Raw genomic sequence first — 17429 nt, 5'->3', positions numbered from 1 at the left:
CAGGCGGACGCTGCAGCTGCCCAGACCTTCCTTAGCCCAGGCTCCCAACTTGCCGAGTTGTCCTGCAGGTCCTTAGTGGCCCCTTCCTCATTCTCCTCCGTAGTGCCCCCAGACCCTCACTACTGCTGCGTCCCCCTCAGCCCCTGCACTCTCCTGATTTCAGCAGATAGAGGAATGAGAAAGCCCATCAGGCATAATATCGCCCTCTTAGGTCCTTAGTGGCCCCTTCCTCATTCTCCTCCGTAGTGCCCCCAGACCCTCACTACTGCTGTGTCCCCCTCAGCCCCTGCACTCTCCTGATTTCAGCAGATAGAGGAATGAGAAAGCCCATCAGGCATAATATCGCCCTCTCCCTACCCCCCACTTGGGATGCAGCTGGGTGTGCACCCATCCTCCTCTCCCTCTTCTTTCAGAGGAAGTGGGGGGCTCCTCGCCAAAGCCATGTCCCCGCCACCTCTGCCATGCTCTGCCTCCCTGTCTGCTGACGTCTGCCCTGTGGCACAAACGTGCTCGTGACTTTCCCATTGTGAAAAACAACCTCCTTCCCCAACTCAGCATTTGCCTCTAACCACTGTTTCCTCGTCTTCAATTTGTGAAACCCCTGAAAGAGACATCCACACACTCAATGACCCTGTTTCATTCTCTCTTAACTTCCACTGATGGGCTTTCACCATCGTCACCCACCGAAACTGTCATGTCATCAATGCACCTCTGATTCCATGTCTAGTGGCCTTCTTTGAGTCTCTTTCCCATTTGCCCCTCTGTTGTGTTCCACACCACCCATCCCTCCCTTCTTGCCCCTTAAATGTTGGGGCTCTGCTGGATTGGGTAATCTCTGCTCCCACATCTTCAGATTCCTCCTATGCGACACTGACTTCCGCATCTGTACTGCTCCTCTGCCTGTCTCCGGGGTCTGCTTTCCTATTTCCAGCTGCCTGTGAGCCTGTGCACACCCTGCTTCTGTGTTCCTGCCCTCACCTGAAGGCTCCATCGTGGACTCGGTCACTGAAGCCAGATGCTTCACAGTTGTTTGAGTGCCCCCCCCCCACTCTCCAAGACAATTTACTTTCAGGTCATCACCGTAGGCTGCCTTAAATTGGTCCCTTCCTCTGTCTCTGTCCCTGTGGCCATTGCCTTATTCAGGTTCATGTCATCTCTTTCTGGATTGTCACAGCATCTACCTAACTGGTCTTCCTGTCCTCAGTCCCTTCACCTGTCAGCGTATTTTCAGTGCTTATACTTAAGATCCTCCCATGTCTCCATGTGGCCCGCACAGGATCACATTCACCTTCTCATCTGACCCTGCCTACCTCTTCTTCCTCATGTCTAAATCTTTCCCTCGTCCCCCTGTCCCCCGTAAACTGTTTAATCCAGCCTTTTGTTCTCAGGTCTGTGGGCTTATTCTGAAGTAGGTCTCCAGGTTTGAGGGAAAGAAAGATGCTCTAAGTGTGGAAAAGCAGCCTCTGAGCAGCAGGTAGCCACAGACCCAGCAGGGCAGCAGAGTGCCGTGCACGAGAGGACTGGGGACACCCATGGCTCAGTGTCCTCCCGCACCCCTCCGTTTCCTCGAGCTGTTCATCACTGGCCCTCCGGCTTTTCTGCCCTTGGCTAATATTTCTGTGGCCTTCAATGCTGAGCTCAGGCATCATCTTCCAAGGGACACTTTCCCCAACTCCTGGTTGGGCAAAGGGCCCTGCCTCTGTGCTCCTGTAGCCCCAGGGCTCGTGTCTCTGTTGTCACATGCCTTATGTAGACTGAGGCTCTCAAGGCCGAGGCCACGTCTCAGCCCCATCTTCACAGTTCCAGTGCCCAGGCCTTGCGTGCATTTGGGAAATGTTGCTATGTATGGAACTAAAGGCAATCTAAAGGGCACAGTGTTACTCGTAGTGCCACGGACTTGGTCACTTTTTGTGTCTGTTGTAAATAATCTAATTTGTACAAAAGCAGAGAGCATGAGAGGTGCAATTTTAGATTGAGGAAACAGGAAAAAGAAAATGCCAAAACCCTAGGCACTTGCCGCAAATCCTAACGGTGTTGGCACAAAAAGTGACATCATGATCACAGAGACGAGAAATGATGACTGAGGCAGCAGGGGCCAGGCTGGTGGTCCTTGGCCCTGACTGCACATTGGAGTCATCTGGGGGGAGTTTATTAAAAGATACAGATATCTGCCTGCCCCCCAGAGATTCTGATATCATTTGCCTGGACGGAACCTGGGCCTCTGTATACTTAAAGGTCCCCAGGTGATTCTAAATATATGCCCCCGGCACTAGCCCCTGACAGCAGAGAAGAGAACCACAGCTGGAGGGACAGTAGGTCTGCAGTTTGAAGGAGAGTTGGAGCCCTCAGTATCCCTCAAGCACATTCCTGAGATGTATGTACATGTGCATGTGGCGTGTCTGTGGGCGTCTGTGTGTTTGTGCATGATCGCTAGGGTGAGCCTCCTCCAGTGAATGAAAGCCTCTGCTATACAGAAAAAAGCTTATCCAGATCAATCCAGCTCCCATCAGTGATGAAAAATAAGTTTTCTCATATGAAGCCCTCTGAATGAAGTTCTGTCTACCTCTCGTTCTTGCAAAGAGCAAGAGAAATTTTTGTGTGTTTACTTTCAGAAGAGAAATCCTTGCATATTCTAGTTGATGAGCAGTCACTAATATTAAAATCTCACTTTCAAAGTAATCTAGAAACTTAAATGGTTAGTGAAACAATGTTAGAAGGCAAACATCTGGGGCTTTATAATTTTTACCCACAAAGACTGTGACCCAAAAAGAACATGAAAACTGATAGGAGGTAACGAGTTCATGCATCTTCTGTGGCTGGCATCGTAGCATTCCCTGGGGCAAGCAGGAAAATACCGAGAGAAAGAGAAGAAAGGATTATGCCCATTTGGACATCCAAAATTTGAACATCCAAAATATGATAAGGACCTTAGCAGATATCAATACACAAGTTATATCCATGCCTACAGTGTTTGGGACGGATTAGAGATTTGATGTTGCCAACACACCAGGTCCTAATGGTAAGTGCCCGTGATTCAGGAGGTTCAGTGAGCGTTCTTGGGGAGCGGGAGTATTCGGAGTATGTATTTGAATATGTATTTCCAGTTCTCCCCATGATTTCCAGTATGTCCTGATCGAAATCACTTGCCCCTCCTGGTACCTCTTTCTCTTCCTGTGAGGCAGGGATACCTCTGATTATCATCTGGTAATGTTTATGAAGCTCCATCAGACCTTTGTCTGGAAGGCTGTTAACAGTAATGCATGCTTGGTTTATGAGATGGTTACAAGAGAATGCAGGTGGGGGCAGGGTGCCAAACATGGCCAGTGCTTTTATCTTTGACATTACAAAGAGGTTCCCTGGCCGCGGGCCAGACTGGAGTTTACTGGAATATAAAATGCAGACATGTGCTTTCTGTTGGTGGGGCGCCCGGGGAGGCTCGCCGTGCAGGCAGCCAGCCCTTCATGGGATGCGGAGGTACCTGGAAGAGCGTCTGAATCCTTGGTGACTTGGTGCAGGATCTCTCATGGGTGCAATCTGGTCACCTCCTCCCTCCTGCCAAGCCTTAGAAAGGATGGCCTGTCTACCAGGCCTTCAGCCCGGGAGAGGTTGTGCTCTGCAGTGACCCTCCCCCAGCTTCCAGGAAGAGATCTCTGCATGGGTTAATTCACAGACTACAGAACTGTTTTAAAGTAACTGAGGGGACTCTGGCTTTTTTCCACTGAGAGACAAAATACAATTTTGGGTGCTTTTTTCTTTTTTTTTAAATAGGGCTGAGATATGAAAGTAATTCTTTATCTTAAGCTGTGACATATTCCTTTTGAACTTTTTGCTTGCTTGACACATGGTCTGAGGATTTCAGTGCTGCCTCAGAAAGTGTTAGTAAGAACTGGGGAATTTGTGCAACCCCACTCTGAAAAATTAGGGGAAGCTATTAGAAACCACATTAACTGATGCTGAGGGACAGGTTCTGATGTCAAATTAATTTCCTTTGGTTACTGTATGATTACCTCCTAAAAAAGTATGTCTAGACTTGTGTCCCAGGACTCGTGATCTGAAATTGTTAGTGTGGGCTGGCTGATTAGCTCAGTTGGTTAGAGCATGGCCTTGTAACACCAAGGTCAAGAGTTTGGATCCCTATACCAGCCAGCTGCCAAATAAAATAAAATAAATATGAAATTGCTGGTGTGGACCCCAGCTATGCTATTCCCTTGGTTTGGGACCACAGATTAAATAATCTGTTGTGCTTGCTTTAGCAGATAAGCAAATACCCTGTGTTTGCCTGAGTTTGGAATATTGCCCATTATAATCATTATACACTGAAATGTTAGAGGGAATGTGCAGACTAAATAATCCTGGTCAGATTCTTGCGTTGGCAGAGAGCGGTCCTGTGTTGACTTTCTGTGCTCTAGTGGGGTAGTTTATATATGAGAAAACTCAGCTTAAAAATAGAACGGAGGGAAAAGAATTGGAACGAAGGGGTTGGCAGTTCATTGCACAACCACAAATCCCAAAGCCTCCATCGGAATTTCAGGTCTCTCGTCATGCACAACAGACACCTTGTACATAGGTGACTAATGGAGTGGAATGATTACTTTCCATCTCCATGGTAACCTTAATCACGTTCTCACCTGGGAGGCTGAGCCAGGAGGCAGCGTTAACCTCTTGGTCTCACAACTGGCCAGCGGCAAAGCTGGGATTGGGGTCCTGCCTCTTCAGTTCCACATTGGTGGGGCTGCCTGCCACGCATGCCCATATGCCCGCAGCTCAGAACCCAAATCATGCTCTCGTTCATTCTATTTTAAATGTCTCTGGAGCAACCACGTCTAGGTTATCCTCACCTTCGCTATCAGGACATTGCCCCTCAAACCTTACTTGAGTCTGTTCTGCTGCAGTTTAAAGCTTTTGCCTCTCTGTTTGCAGAAGAGAGTGAAAGCAGCTGTTGCCACAGAAGAAAAGTTAAAAGACGGAGGTGTGGCAGACGGGAGGAGATACAAGCGCTGTGGTTTTGGTCACCACTAAAATCTGCCTTGAAATTTGGGGGTGTGCTCTATCTTAATGGCGTTGCATTAGAACGATTTTCCTGTAAAAATCTTTGCATTTTTCCCAGAGTCTCAAACCCTCTGCTGTTGACTCAACGGGACTGGCAGCACTCTGCTAGGAGTCGCCGGTACGAGTCTGCAGCTGCACAAGCCATCCATTTGGTGGTCTTTCTACAAAAGGGGAAGAATTTGCTTGAATGTTTTTGCAGGCCCAGCCAGTGGTCTTCTGCTTCGTATAATCCCTGTTATGTGTTCTCAGAAACGTAGCTTTCCAGTACGGGGAGCGGGAGTGCAAAGAAGCATCTCCTTCCCGACTGTCTTCATGTGACATTTAACTGTGTTTGTAGATCAGCCAGCCATGCTGCCTTTCTACCAGATGCTGCCTGCAAAGGCTGGTTTTCAGCACACACCACTGACGTGGGTAGGGATGCTGGCTTTTATCTAAGCACATGAGTTTATTTCTCTGAGAAGGAGTTTTGTTCACTGGGATGGGACTACCCACCATAGAGGGAGGGAAGGTGTTGAGGTTGGAGCTGGAAAAGACCTTTGGTGGTTATAGAAGTTCTGACTTCACACACTCAAGGCTGTCATTCCTTTCCCAAGAGCTGTGAAGGGGACATTCCCCTTCCTTCTGGGAATTCTGTTTAGCTGGAGACTGAACCTTGAACCTGCAGTTGGTTCAAATATGTGGCCTCGTAGAAATTTCCAAGAGCTGTGAAGGGGACATTCCCCTTCCTTCTGGGAATTCTGTTTAGCTGGAGACTGAACTTTGAACCTGCAGTTGGTTCAAATATGTGGCCTCGTAGAAATTTGTAGTTGCAGGAGAGCCCTGTTTCTGCTTGAGAAATAAAGTTAAATAGTCGTTTGGCAAATGCTGACTGCTACAGTGGGATCATAAAGTAACTGCTAGTAAAGTGGGACAGTGCTGCTAGTGGCTTGCATTGTCTCATGGGTCCTTCTCCCCGAAACCAGCATTTTTGTTTGGATTAGGCTTAGTGCCTCTAGTTGCCCAAGTGCTCCTTGGCTGGATCCAAGGCAGTGATGGGACTGGCCGACTGGAGAAGGCTCTCCAAGCCGAGAAGAGTATGTCTATTCTGGGATCAGCCAGCTTGAGGGGTGGGCAAGGGGGAAGGAGCCTGCAGCTTTGGGCTCTTGAGCTTGGACTTGGAGTTCAGACCCCTGCTCCATCCTGCTTGTGGACATCTGTTACAGGCACTGAGATCTCCCAGTTTTGTGAAACAGATGAAAAACTAACCTTGGCAAGCCAACTTAATCTGCAGACTGGTAACAGCATCTGGATGAGATCCCTTCATCTGCATCACAGATTTACTTGTTGCTACAAGATGGTAAAGTGACTGTCATGGAACCTGGTGGAGAGTGCACCAGGGACTTTGCCTGTGGATGCTGGAGGCGATGTGGCCTGGTTCCTGGTGGATGACAGGAGTTTTCTTGGATGAGAGTTGAGGAAGAGCCTTCCTGGTAAAGGCAGCAGGATGTGCAGAGATGTGAGGCGTGGCACTGTGGGGTCTCGATCACATTGTGACATGCTCCCGCCTCCTCCTGTCGGGCCGCCCTCGGGCGGGAGTGGAAGACTCAGGCCCCTGTGACAGCGGTGCTTCTAGAGCGTGCACAGGAAAGGGCCCGCAGGTGCACCTCCGCAGAATTATCGCACCTGAAGTAACGTGACTTCAGGGAGGTTCAATGACTGGCCAAGGTCACACAACTGTGGAGCAGGAATTCCGCTCCACATCTCATGACTCTAAGTCTCGTGTTCTTTTCTCTAGGTTCTCCTAATTATCAGTACGTTTGCTCATTAATTGCTAATTAGAACCTACTACAATTTGATCACACTTTGAGTTAAGAGCCTTCCTTCCTTCTCCTCCTTTCCCAGCCCATGATACACATTGACTGGTTGTGGTTGATAAAATAGTGAACAATCTATTTTTAGGGGCTATTTTTCCATTTTATGAAAGAGCCACTTTCCCCCGCAAGTTAAATCTGAACTGCTTTCAGTTGGTTTTGCCAAAGCAGATGAATGAGTCAAACACCCACAGCTGCGCTGGGAACATGTCCTTTCCCAGCATCGTCCTGATGCAGTAATACTGGAAAGGACTCAGGGTGAGAGTGTGATGTGAAATGACCCTTCTGTTTCCTTGGTTGGGATTCTCCTGTTGTAGAATTGAGGTGTTTTATTCTTGCAATACTGTAACCCAGGAATTGTGGAAGATCACTTCTCCTTACTCCTGTAGAATGCAGGTGTGATAGGCCATATGCCCTCAGGGAATCCTGAGACTAGTTGGGGAGATGGTCAAGGAGGCCACTGGTGACAGCTCAGTGCCAGAATGCAGGTGTGATAGGCCATATGCCCTCAGGGAATCCTGAGACTAGTTGGGGAGATGGTCTAGGAGGCCACTGGTGACAGACAGCTCAGTGCCAAGAGGGATGTGCAGAGTGGTGGGGCTGGCTCAGGAGGGCTGGACTGCCCCAGAGGGTGGCATTAGAGAAGATTTCCTGATGGGGTACACTGGGGGCTGAGTCCTAAAGGGACAAGTGGGAAGAAAGCCAAAGAAGAGAAAGGAAGGATGACCCAAGGAGAGAGCCACAATGGCAGTCCGAGTCCTGCCAGAGGCCACAGGGAGAGGGTTCCAGCTGGAAGAGTAGGCGCGGTGGCAGCAAGAGAGACAAGGAGGGGTGGGCGCAACGGGGAAGGAACGGGGCAATGACTCGGGAGGGGCCGATAAGGGAGCGGCACAGTTCTGCCTTAAATGACCTGTTCCCATGTTTTTACTGTTTAAAGTGAAGAGGGCTTTTTAAGGACTTTTCTGGAGCTGTGCAAGAGAGTGGTCACCAGAGGTGGAGCTACGTTGCTCTGCGTCACTCTGTCTCTGGAATGGTCACCGAGGAGGTGTGCTAGTGGGCATCCCGACCACCTTCTTGTTTACAGGTGAGGAAGCTCAGGGCCAGACAAAGGAAGGCTCGCCCAGGGAGGGACACACAGCAGTCAGGAGAGGTGCCCTCGGCCCCAGAAAAACATGCGCTTCATTCTCTGATCGTGTCCCAGGAGCGCACACTTTCTTGGGAGTCCTGCTGCTGATAGTCCAGATTATTTTTATTGTTTGTAGAAAACTTAGCAATAATATATTTGCTGTTTTAAAAATATGTGAGTATAAAATGTTTTCCACCTCCTAAAAATAAATTTGAGGACTCACCCACTCAAGGCCCTTTGACATAGTAAAGCTAAAATTCAAAAAGGATTTTTTCCCCCTAAATAACTTTGTTCTGAATGATATCAGGTATCTTTGATGTGTTTGGATAGGAAATAAGGACAGAAGTTTACTAATTTCATACCTCAGGGACTGTGAAAAAGAATATAGTAATTCACGCTTATATTTTCAAATTGAAAAAGTAGAAGATTTAAATTATGTGTCCATCAGTAGTTCCCCTGTTTACGTACACATGTCCCGATTATGTGCATACGCTACTGAGTTCTCCAGCCTGGTGTGGGGAGAAGGGGAAAGACCCCATTGTAGGCTTAGTGAGGAGAAGCCGCAGCAGGAATGGGGGCCAGGGGCGGGAGCGAGGTGAGTCTGGAACCTGACAGTGTAGACATGTCACCGCAGTGGAACGCTCCAGGGTGCTGAGGGTGCGCTGTGAGTGTGCCTTTGTCTAGCTCCAGTATAAAGTGCTCTGGGAGGTGTCCTTTCTGATTGGTTGGAAACCATTTCAAAGCTTGCTTGCTCTTCTGTTAAGTGTAAATAAAGGCTTAGGGTCAACCTAAATAAATAGCCAGCTAATCAGATTATGTTCACTGGTAGCAGATTTAGTTATGAATATAATTCCCATATGAAATTGTTTTGCTCCAGGCTGTGGTCTCAACTCTGCTTTATAGAAGAATCCAAGATCTGCTGTGGGTTCCATGTTGGGTGATTCTACTGTCCTTTTTTAAGTGGTAGTTCTAGGAAGACCTCAGGAGCCATGGGTTAAAGGTATTTTGCATCTGTTAACTCACAGACATGAGTTTTACTGTTTAAGCAAGATGACGAGGAAAACAAATTCAAATTAAACATGAAGATAGTAGAAAGAGCCTGGGATCTAGAGCCAGACAGACCTGCAGCTGAATCTTCCTTCTGGCAATTAGGGGTGGAAGGACATTTGGACCAGTGACTTAAGCTTCAGGTCTAGCTTGTGCCTCATTTGTAAATTGTGGGTATTGATGGCCTACAAGGACATTGTTAGGAACAATTGAAATACATACACGAGACATCCAGATCATCACCAAGTAAAATGTTCTCTTCTTCCAGATCCATTCTGTAGACATTCAGCTGAGCATTTGTTACACACAAAGCTCTGTGCTAGGTATTTGGGAGAGGCAGGATCAGAGAAGAGTGAGACTTACACCCAGCTCTAAAGAGCTCACGAGTGGGGAAGATGGGACTTGCACACAACCTACACCTACAAGCTCCGGCCAGACTGGCCGCCTTGCTGGGACGTTCAGGCACGCTCCTGCCTCGGCACTTTGGCACGGGCTGTGTCCCCTCTTCCTAGAACTCTCATCTCCCGCTGCTTCGCCTCCTGCAGATCTTTACTCAAATATATTCTCCGTGAGACCCTCCCTAGGCATTCTGTTTAAAATGAAACTGCCTGATACCAGTATTTCCCATTCCTCTTCCCTGATCGTTTTTCCCTCCAACAAATATTTATTTTATTTATATACATATGTGTGTGTTTATTTTCCATTGCCCTGTGCTCCTCCTCCCCCTTCAGTGTAAACACCATGATTATCTGATTTCTTTATCATTCTATCCCCCGTGCCTAGAACAGTGCCTAGTGGGATCAAATTAGTTAATTTCAGATACAGGGAGGAGCACGTGCAAAAGTTCCCAAGGGCCAGAGGAACAGAAGCAGTGTGAGGGACTATATTGGTTTTCTACTGCTGCTGTAACAGATGATCTTAAATTTAGTGACTTAAAACAACACTAATTTATTATTATTTTGTAATTCTGGAGGCCAGAAGCCTTACACAAGTCCCACTGGGCTAAACTCAAGGTGTTGGCAGGGCCGCGTTCCTTTCTAAAGGATCCAGGGCAGAGGCATTTCCCTGCCTTTGGCAGCTCATGTTGGTTGCCCATATTTCCTGGTACATGGCTGCCTCCATCCTCAAAGCCAGCCGTGGCAGATCCATCATATCACACCACTTTTCTACTTTGAAGGATCCCTATAATTATTATTAGACCCATTAGAAAGTCCAGGATGGGCTTCCCTATTTTAAGGTGAACTGATTGGCAACCTTCATGCCATCTGCAACTTAAATCCCCTTTCCCATGAAACCTAACATATTCACAGGTTTTCAGGATCAGGTGTGGACATCTTTGGGGGTCCACTGTCCTGCCTACTGTGGGGAGTAAGAAGCAAGATGTTTTGCTTAGAGCCCACGGTTTGAGCTGCCAGGTGTGAAATATAAAATGGGAACACTTAGTCATGAATGGCCGCCATTGTCATGATTTCACATGTGGGCTTTATCTGGGAGGTGGCGGGAAGTGGCTGAAGGCTTTGGAGCAGGAGAGTGAGGTGATGGGACTAAAGCTTTAGATGAATATGTGAAGGGACACTGTTTACCTTCTCAAAGGGGTTTGATTCCTGCCCTCCTTTGTATAGAAAGCTAGGTGTGTATTTAGAATTTCCTAAAAGAAGTGGGGTGCACTTACAGTGTCTATTTTAAAACCACCCTGTTGTATCACAGATGTGCACAGCACATACACACAGAGACCCAAAAAGCCCTGTTACAAACACACACACACACACACACACACACACACACCGCTCACGCCCCCTCACGGGCACACCTGCTGCCTCACCCTGTTCTCGGGATCTCTTCTCTGTGGTTCTCCGTGGCTGTCACTTTTTGTTCTGCCCTGACACACCTGAGTGATATGTATCTTTCCACCAGGAACCCAGGCTTACTCTGGCAGTGGTTCTCACAGGGCTGATTCTAGAAACCACCTTAGTAGACACGGATGAGTCTCCAGGGAGATGTAGGCCACATGTGGAAGCCTGCCCTCCCTTCCCTTCACCCCCACCCTGGCCATGACCTGGTACAGCTTCCTAGAGCAGTTCTTTGCCCTGACACCCACTGAGAGTCTCATGGATATTGAACACCTAGTTTTGAATAGTGTCTGATGAGAGTTTCTTCCCCTTTGATTAGCCTCATTAAAGGATACTGTCCAATAGAACTTTCTGTAATGACATAACTGTTCTGTATTTGTGCTGTCCAATGTGGTAGCCACAGCCACGTGTGGCTGGTGAGCTCTTGAGATGCGGCTAGTGCAGCTGAAAAACTGAATTTGTTATTTTATATAATTTGAATTCATTTATACTGACATAGCCACCTGTGGCTGGTGGCTACTGCACAGCCACGTGTGGCTGGTGAGCTCTTGAGATGCGGCTAGTGCAGCTGAAAAACTGAATTTTTTATTTTATATAATTTGAATTCATTTATACTGACATAGCCACCTGTGGCCGGTGGCTACTATATTGGGCAAAGCAGCTTTAAATAACTAGAACTTGCTGAGCATGCGAAACAGACCACAACAGTGTCTGTGGTAAGCTGAGTGTAGAGACGAGAACACAGCCCTTTCGAATCAGACAGACCTTGGTTTAAATTTTGGCCCCAACTAGTGACTTTTGGGAAAGTCAGTTCATCTCTCCAGACCACAACAGTGTCTGTGGTAAGCTGAGTGTAGAGACGAGAACACAGCCCTTTCGAATCAAACAGACCTTGGTTTAAATTTTGGCCCCAACTAGTGACTTTTGGGAAAGTCAGTTCATCTCTCGGAGTCTCAATTTTGTTATCTACAAACTGGGTATGATCAGTGGTTTATCAGGGAGAAGGTGGTAGGTGCCCTCTGACCTGGCCGGGAAGAATATTTTGCCTCTGAGTTGTTCAGAATTGTGACCTGTTGATAAAAGTAAGACCTGCTCTCTGTCGGTTTTATTACTGCCTCTCAGTTATCTGTAGATGATGCGCCCTCTTGTTGCCTGACCCAGGGTAGGCTACTCCCCCACCCTGCCATGTTACCCCACTGGTGCGATCTCACGTATGTAAAAGAGCTCTGTGCAGATAAGGGGACACAATATTAGTGAAGCACCCAGCACTGTGTTGCACGCGTGGTTTTCAGTCATTCATTCAGTGAGCACCGATTGAGCACCTGCCAGACACTTGCCAGATGCTGGAGATACAACAGCAGACAGGAAGGGTGGGGGACCTGCTTACCAAATAGGAGCACAGACATTTAATAAGGGGTAGCTCACGATTTTATTTTGAGTTGCTTTTTTAAAATGTTGGGGCAGAGAGGTTGTTTGTTTTTAGTTCCTGTGGAAGTTCATGTGGTTCACGTGGGTGTGGTTGTATTTATCTTCCGTTATCCCAGCTTCATTTTGGTTGGTAACTCCATAATTGGTTAAAGCATTATCTGTAGGTCACCTAAACAATAGTCTTCTCACCCATTCTCCTCTTTAAATGACAGTTTTATTAAGATATAATTCACATATGGTACAATTCACCCAGTTGTAATTCAGTGGTTTTTAGTCTCTTTACAGAGTTGTGCAACCAGCATCACAGTCATTTTTTAGAACATTTTTATCACCCCCAAAAGAAACCCTTACCCATTAGCAATCCCTCCCCAATTCCCTCCAATCCACCCAGCCTTCGGCAACCACTAATCTGCTTTCTGTCTCTATGATCTTGCCTATTCTGGAATTTCATATAAATGGAGTCATACAACATGTGGTCTTCTGTGACAGGCTTCTTTCACTTAGCACAATGTTCTCAAGGCTCATCCATGCTCAGCAGGCATCAATACTTCATTTATTGTATGGTTGAGTAATATTCCATTTGTATGGATATATCACATTTTACTTATCCGTTCATCAGTTGATGGACGTTTGAGTTGTTTCCACTTTTCTTTGGCTATTATGAACAATGTTGCTATGAATCTTTGTGGACAAGTTTTTGTTTAACCTGTTTCCATTTCTCTTGGGTATATATCTAGAAGTGGAATTGTTGACATGGTAACTCTGTGTCTAACCTTTTGAAGAGCTGCCAGACTGTTTTCAAAAAGCAGTACGATTTTATATTCCCACCAGCAGTATATGAGGGTTTTAATTGCTCCACATTCTCACCACTACTTGCTATAATCTCTTTTTTTATTGTAGCCGTGCTGGTGGGTATGACGTGGTATCTCATTGTGTATTTCCCTGGTAATGATGTCAACCATCTCTTCATTTGTTCCCGGATCATTTATATATCTTCCTTGGAGAAATGTCTATTCACATTCTCACCACTACTTGCTATAATCTCTTTTTTTATTGTAGCCGTGCTGGTGGGTATGACATGGTATCTCATTGTGTATTTCCCTGGTAATGATGTCAACCATCTATTCATTTGTTCCCGGATCATTTATATATCTTCCTTGGAGAAATGTCTATTCAGATCCCTTGCCCACTTTTTAATTGCATTATTTGTCTTCCTTTCCTGTCTTTTAATTTGGCCTGAGCAGGATGCCGATATGCTAATGGGTGATGAGCAGGTGTGGAAGGAAGTTCAAGAATCTCTGAAGAAAATCGAGGAACTGAAGGCGCACTGGAGTATCCTTTCACCGGTGGGTTGAGCTGGACTGTTGGGATTGCTGCCTTATTGGATGGAGCCTGGTGTTGATGAGACCAAGGACAGGGTTAGCTCGCCATGAACCAGAGGGCCTCATTCTGTTCGGCAGTCACAGGCTGCATCCCTGACCCCAACCGGAAATTTGGGTAATGGCTAGGGAAGACTGTGGCCAGATCTGCATCATTAGATAATAATCAAAGTGTATGGCCCAGTAATAGTAAGTAGTAGTTTCTTTATGTGTACAAGGAAACAAATCCCTAGATTCCCTTCCTCCATAACCACTTACATCTCTAAGATAGAACAGTTTAGAATCCTTATAATTTAATCCCACTGGCCCTCAGACCTGGATGCTTCATATTAAATCAGCCATGACTACAGTGGCAGCGGAGGTTGCTGTACAATAAATTTTCTTGGCATAAACAGTAAGGACCACAAGTGGGTCAAAGTTTAGAGTAGGGAGAGACTGTTTATGATGGAGGTCACCTGGGAAGGCCCCACTGATGTTTTGCTGTGCAAAAGGTATCCTGAGTCAGGGACAGGATTTGGATAGTCAGAGGCTGAGAGGGAGGCTGTTCCCAGTAGAGGAGATCAGTTGAGCAGACATGTGACAAACGGAACCCACGAGGTAAGAAGACACCAATAGATGAAAAAGATTGCAAAAGGTCATTCAGATGCTGTGGGTAAGTTATATCCCAACACAAGGTTAAAACGAGGTGCAACTCTTGCCACAGGCACTAAGAAAGTCTGTAAATGAGGTTTCTCATCTACTGACAATGCTTTTTAAAGAATTGTAAAGGATGAGAGAGGTTGGTTGGTATTTCTGTTTTTAAAGGTGAATGAAATACATAGTTTCTGAAATCTACAGCCAAATGAGTTTGTTAGTCTTAGTAAAGAACCTAGAATTGGTTACTAAGGAACATAAAAGAAAGCTGTGATCACCAGGGTGCTGGGTGGATTTGCAAAGAGGAAGCGAATCCATAGAAACGTGGCTTGCTTTGGTAAAGTTTGTATCTAGATTTCAGAAAGGGATTTGACAAAAAGCAATCAAGGAATAGCTGTTAGCAAACCAGGCATCTTACGAAATGGTTGAAAAGTTATACTGAAACAACGATGCTAATTGGATGACTGTCACTCTGTTCCCGTCTCAGCCTCTTCAACCTTTGATTCCACACCTTGAAGGAAGATACAGAGCAAACTTCCAAAGGTGCACAGATGGGAAGGATAACAGAGGTGGGGAGATGGAATCAGGAGCTCAAATGGTGTCTAAGTTTAAAAAGTCATGGAATGATTCATACTATCCTTTAATTCTATTTTTCCATGAACTTTTTGAAGTACCCTCGTATGCATAAAGCTTAGCAGCAGCACATGTAAATTAATTTTATGTCTTTAGTGAGTAGCAAAATGTAATAAAGCTTAAGAGTAAAGCTTAAGAGTATGACGTAACCCCCTAAAACACTGCCGTGATCTTGGGCTGCATTAATAGAAATATAGATTATAAAATGAGGGCCGGCCCGGTGGCGCGAGCACATGTAAATTAATTTTATGTCTTTAGTGAGTAGCAAAATGTAATAAAGCTTAAGAGTATGACGTAACCCCCTAAAACACTGCCGTGATCTTGGGCTGCATTAATAGAAATATAGATTATAAAATGAGAGGGGCGATAGTACTATCTGACTGTATCTGGAATTTCCTATGCAGTTTGTGGTGGGACATATTAAAAAGGATATAGAAAAAGTGAAATAAGTTTGAGGAGTGAACTCAGAATCCAGGTGGAATTTGAAATGCTGTTTACAGACAGATTGGAAGATGCTGGGAAAACAGCCGACTCTGGGAGCAGGAGATTCGTGTTCATGGGCTGAAAGATCCATTCCACGGCAGAGCAGTGGACTTTCTCTGTGTGGGCGCATGCAGCAGAACTGGGGCCCGTGGATGACTCAGCTACAGTTCAGTCTCAAGGGGACAGGGTTTTACTGAAAAGTACTCCGTGCTGGCTTCTGATCCAGGCAGAAATTAGAAGACACAGCCCTGCACTCAGAACTTCCCTCATACATAGTGGGGTAGTAAATACGTATGGTATTACATATTTTGGTAAAGGTATATATTTGTAGGGACTTTGGGAGGTTACAGAAGGTTTCACAGAGGAGGCGACGGAGCTGTGTCTGGAGGGTGAGCGGGAGTTCACTAGGCCAGCAGAGTGGAGGTGACACACGCAGACCTGCAGAATGTAAACTGCATGCTGTCGAGAAATAGCCAGCTCAGCACGAGAGGAGGGGAGCGTGGCCAGGCCTTAAATGCCATGCACAGGAGGTTAGACTTCATAGGCAAGAAGGGACGGTGGGACGATGGGACGATGGGAAGCAGTAAGTAGCATTAAAGATTAAGTGAGCAAAAGCTCTGTGGTCGGACACTCTGAGTCTCAGGAACTTGGTTAATTCCCAAGTGAATTTACTTTGCTCTTCTTTGTCTTTGCCTCTAATCCTCTTATGGTCATTTGAAAGTGTTCAGAAGAAGAGGGATCCGTTTTGGCCATCGGTAATCTATGCTCTCTGGGTGGGCTATCCAGCCCTGCTTGGGTCTGGAGCTCAACTCCTCAGTGGAGCAGAATAATGTGCAATGAACACCGCACAGACACCGGAGACTAAGTCTTTGAGCAAACACATGTCAGCATCAGCTTGGGGGAAAAGCCTCTTTGTTAAAATTATTCCATTAATTTTGCTCACTGGGGTGTTTTACAGGAAAGGTTTTGCCTTGTTTGCCAAGAGACAGTCACCAGTGTTGTGAAGGGAAATTGGCATGTGGTCCCTTCCAGCGTGCTGAGGGATGAAGTAGATGTATTCCTATGAGTGGCTGGAGAGCGTCACCTCTGGTTTTTACATCTAAGGTGTCACCTCAAACCTCTTTAGAATGAGTTGGAACATACCTCTAAATAACTAGGCAAATGCTCGTAGTGGTCAGACAACACGATGTTCACATGAGGTGCAAGTCTTGCCGCAAAAATGTCTAGCCTTGTGTAAGAGACAGTCATTCTCCTGATGGGTCATCAAATACCTAATCCTCAGATGAAAAGCCACAGCGGGCAGCCTGGCAATCTGCTACAAACTCAGTGCATTGCCCAAGATACTGCTTCCTCCGACCTCTGGGGGGTACACTCAGCAAACGTTAAACGTGTATGTCAGATGAATACAAAAGAAAACCACTAACTCATTTTTCTTCAATAAATGTCCCTCTTCTGGGACCAGAGTCAACTCCTCAGAGTCAGGATGTGTGCTGAAGTTACGGGGAGGAGGGGGGGTACTATAAAGGACCCTCAGCTGTACATTGTGCTGTTAGAAATCCTCCCTATGGAAGTCACCCTTTGGGGTAAGGTATTGTGCCTCCAGGAGGCCCTTGCTGAAACCAAAATATATTTCTTGACAGTTCATAAAGATATTTGTCCCCACACTCACAAGTGGGTTCACTGGTTCGTTAAAAGCATTGGCTGATGTTTTGGAAAGCAGTGCCCTGAGGGTCTGGGTGCTAATGCTGGAGAGAGAAAGGAGAGACACAGTCTGTTCAGGGAGGGACACGCTGTGTCAGGACATCAGTGACAAGGCTTGAGTTGAGGGCAGAGGGTGGTGCAGAGAACACTGGGTTGTGAAAAGCAGGGTCCTTTGGGAGTGGGGTCTCAATCAAACGCAGCCCATGACCCATTCTGTTCACTTGTATAATGAAAACACTTTTAAATATGG

At 46.4% G+C, this 17429-nt stretch overlaps 1 protein-coding gene across 1 annotated transcript in view; it reads left to right on the top strand.

Annotated features, from left to right (window-relative positions):
- Positions 1-17429, top strand: part of SMYD3 (SET and MYND domain containing 3) — a 72443-nt gene that overhangs the window by 41217 nt on the left and 13797 nt on the right. Inside the window, exon 4 of the mRNA XM_008591527.1 lies at positions 13595-13682. Within this exon, the coding sequence (XP_008589749.1) occupies positions 13595-13682 (88 nt within the window). The remainder of the gene's footprint in view (positions 1-13594; positions 13683-17429) is intronic.

This window comes from Galeopterus variegatus, unplaced genomic scaffold (genome assembly GCF_000696425.1).
Source record: "Galeopterus variegatus unplaced genomic scaffold, G_variegatus-3.0.2 Scaffold6997, whole genome shotgun sequence".
Taxonomy (NCBI): domain Eukaryota; kingdom Metazoa; phylum Chordata; class Mammalia; order Dermoptera; family Cynocephalidae; genus Galeopterus; species Galeopterus variegatus.
The sequence above is the reverse complement of the archived record's forward strand: the minus strand, read 5'-3'. Positions and strand labels throughout refer to the sequence as shown.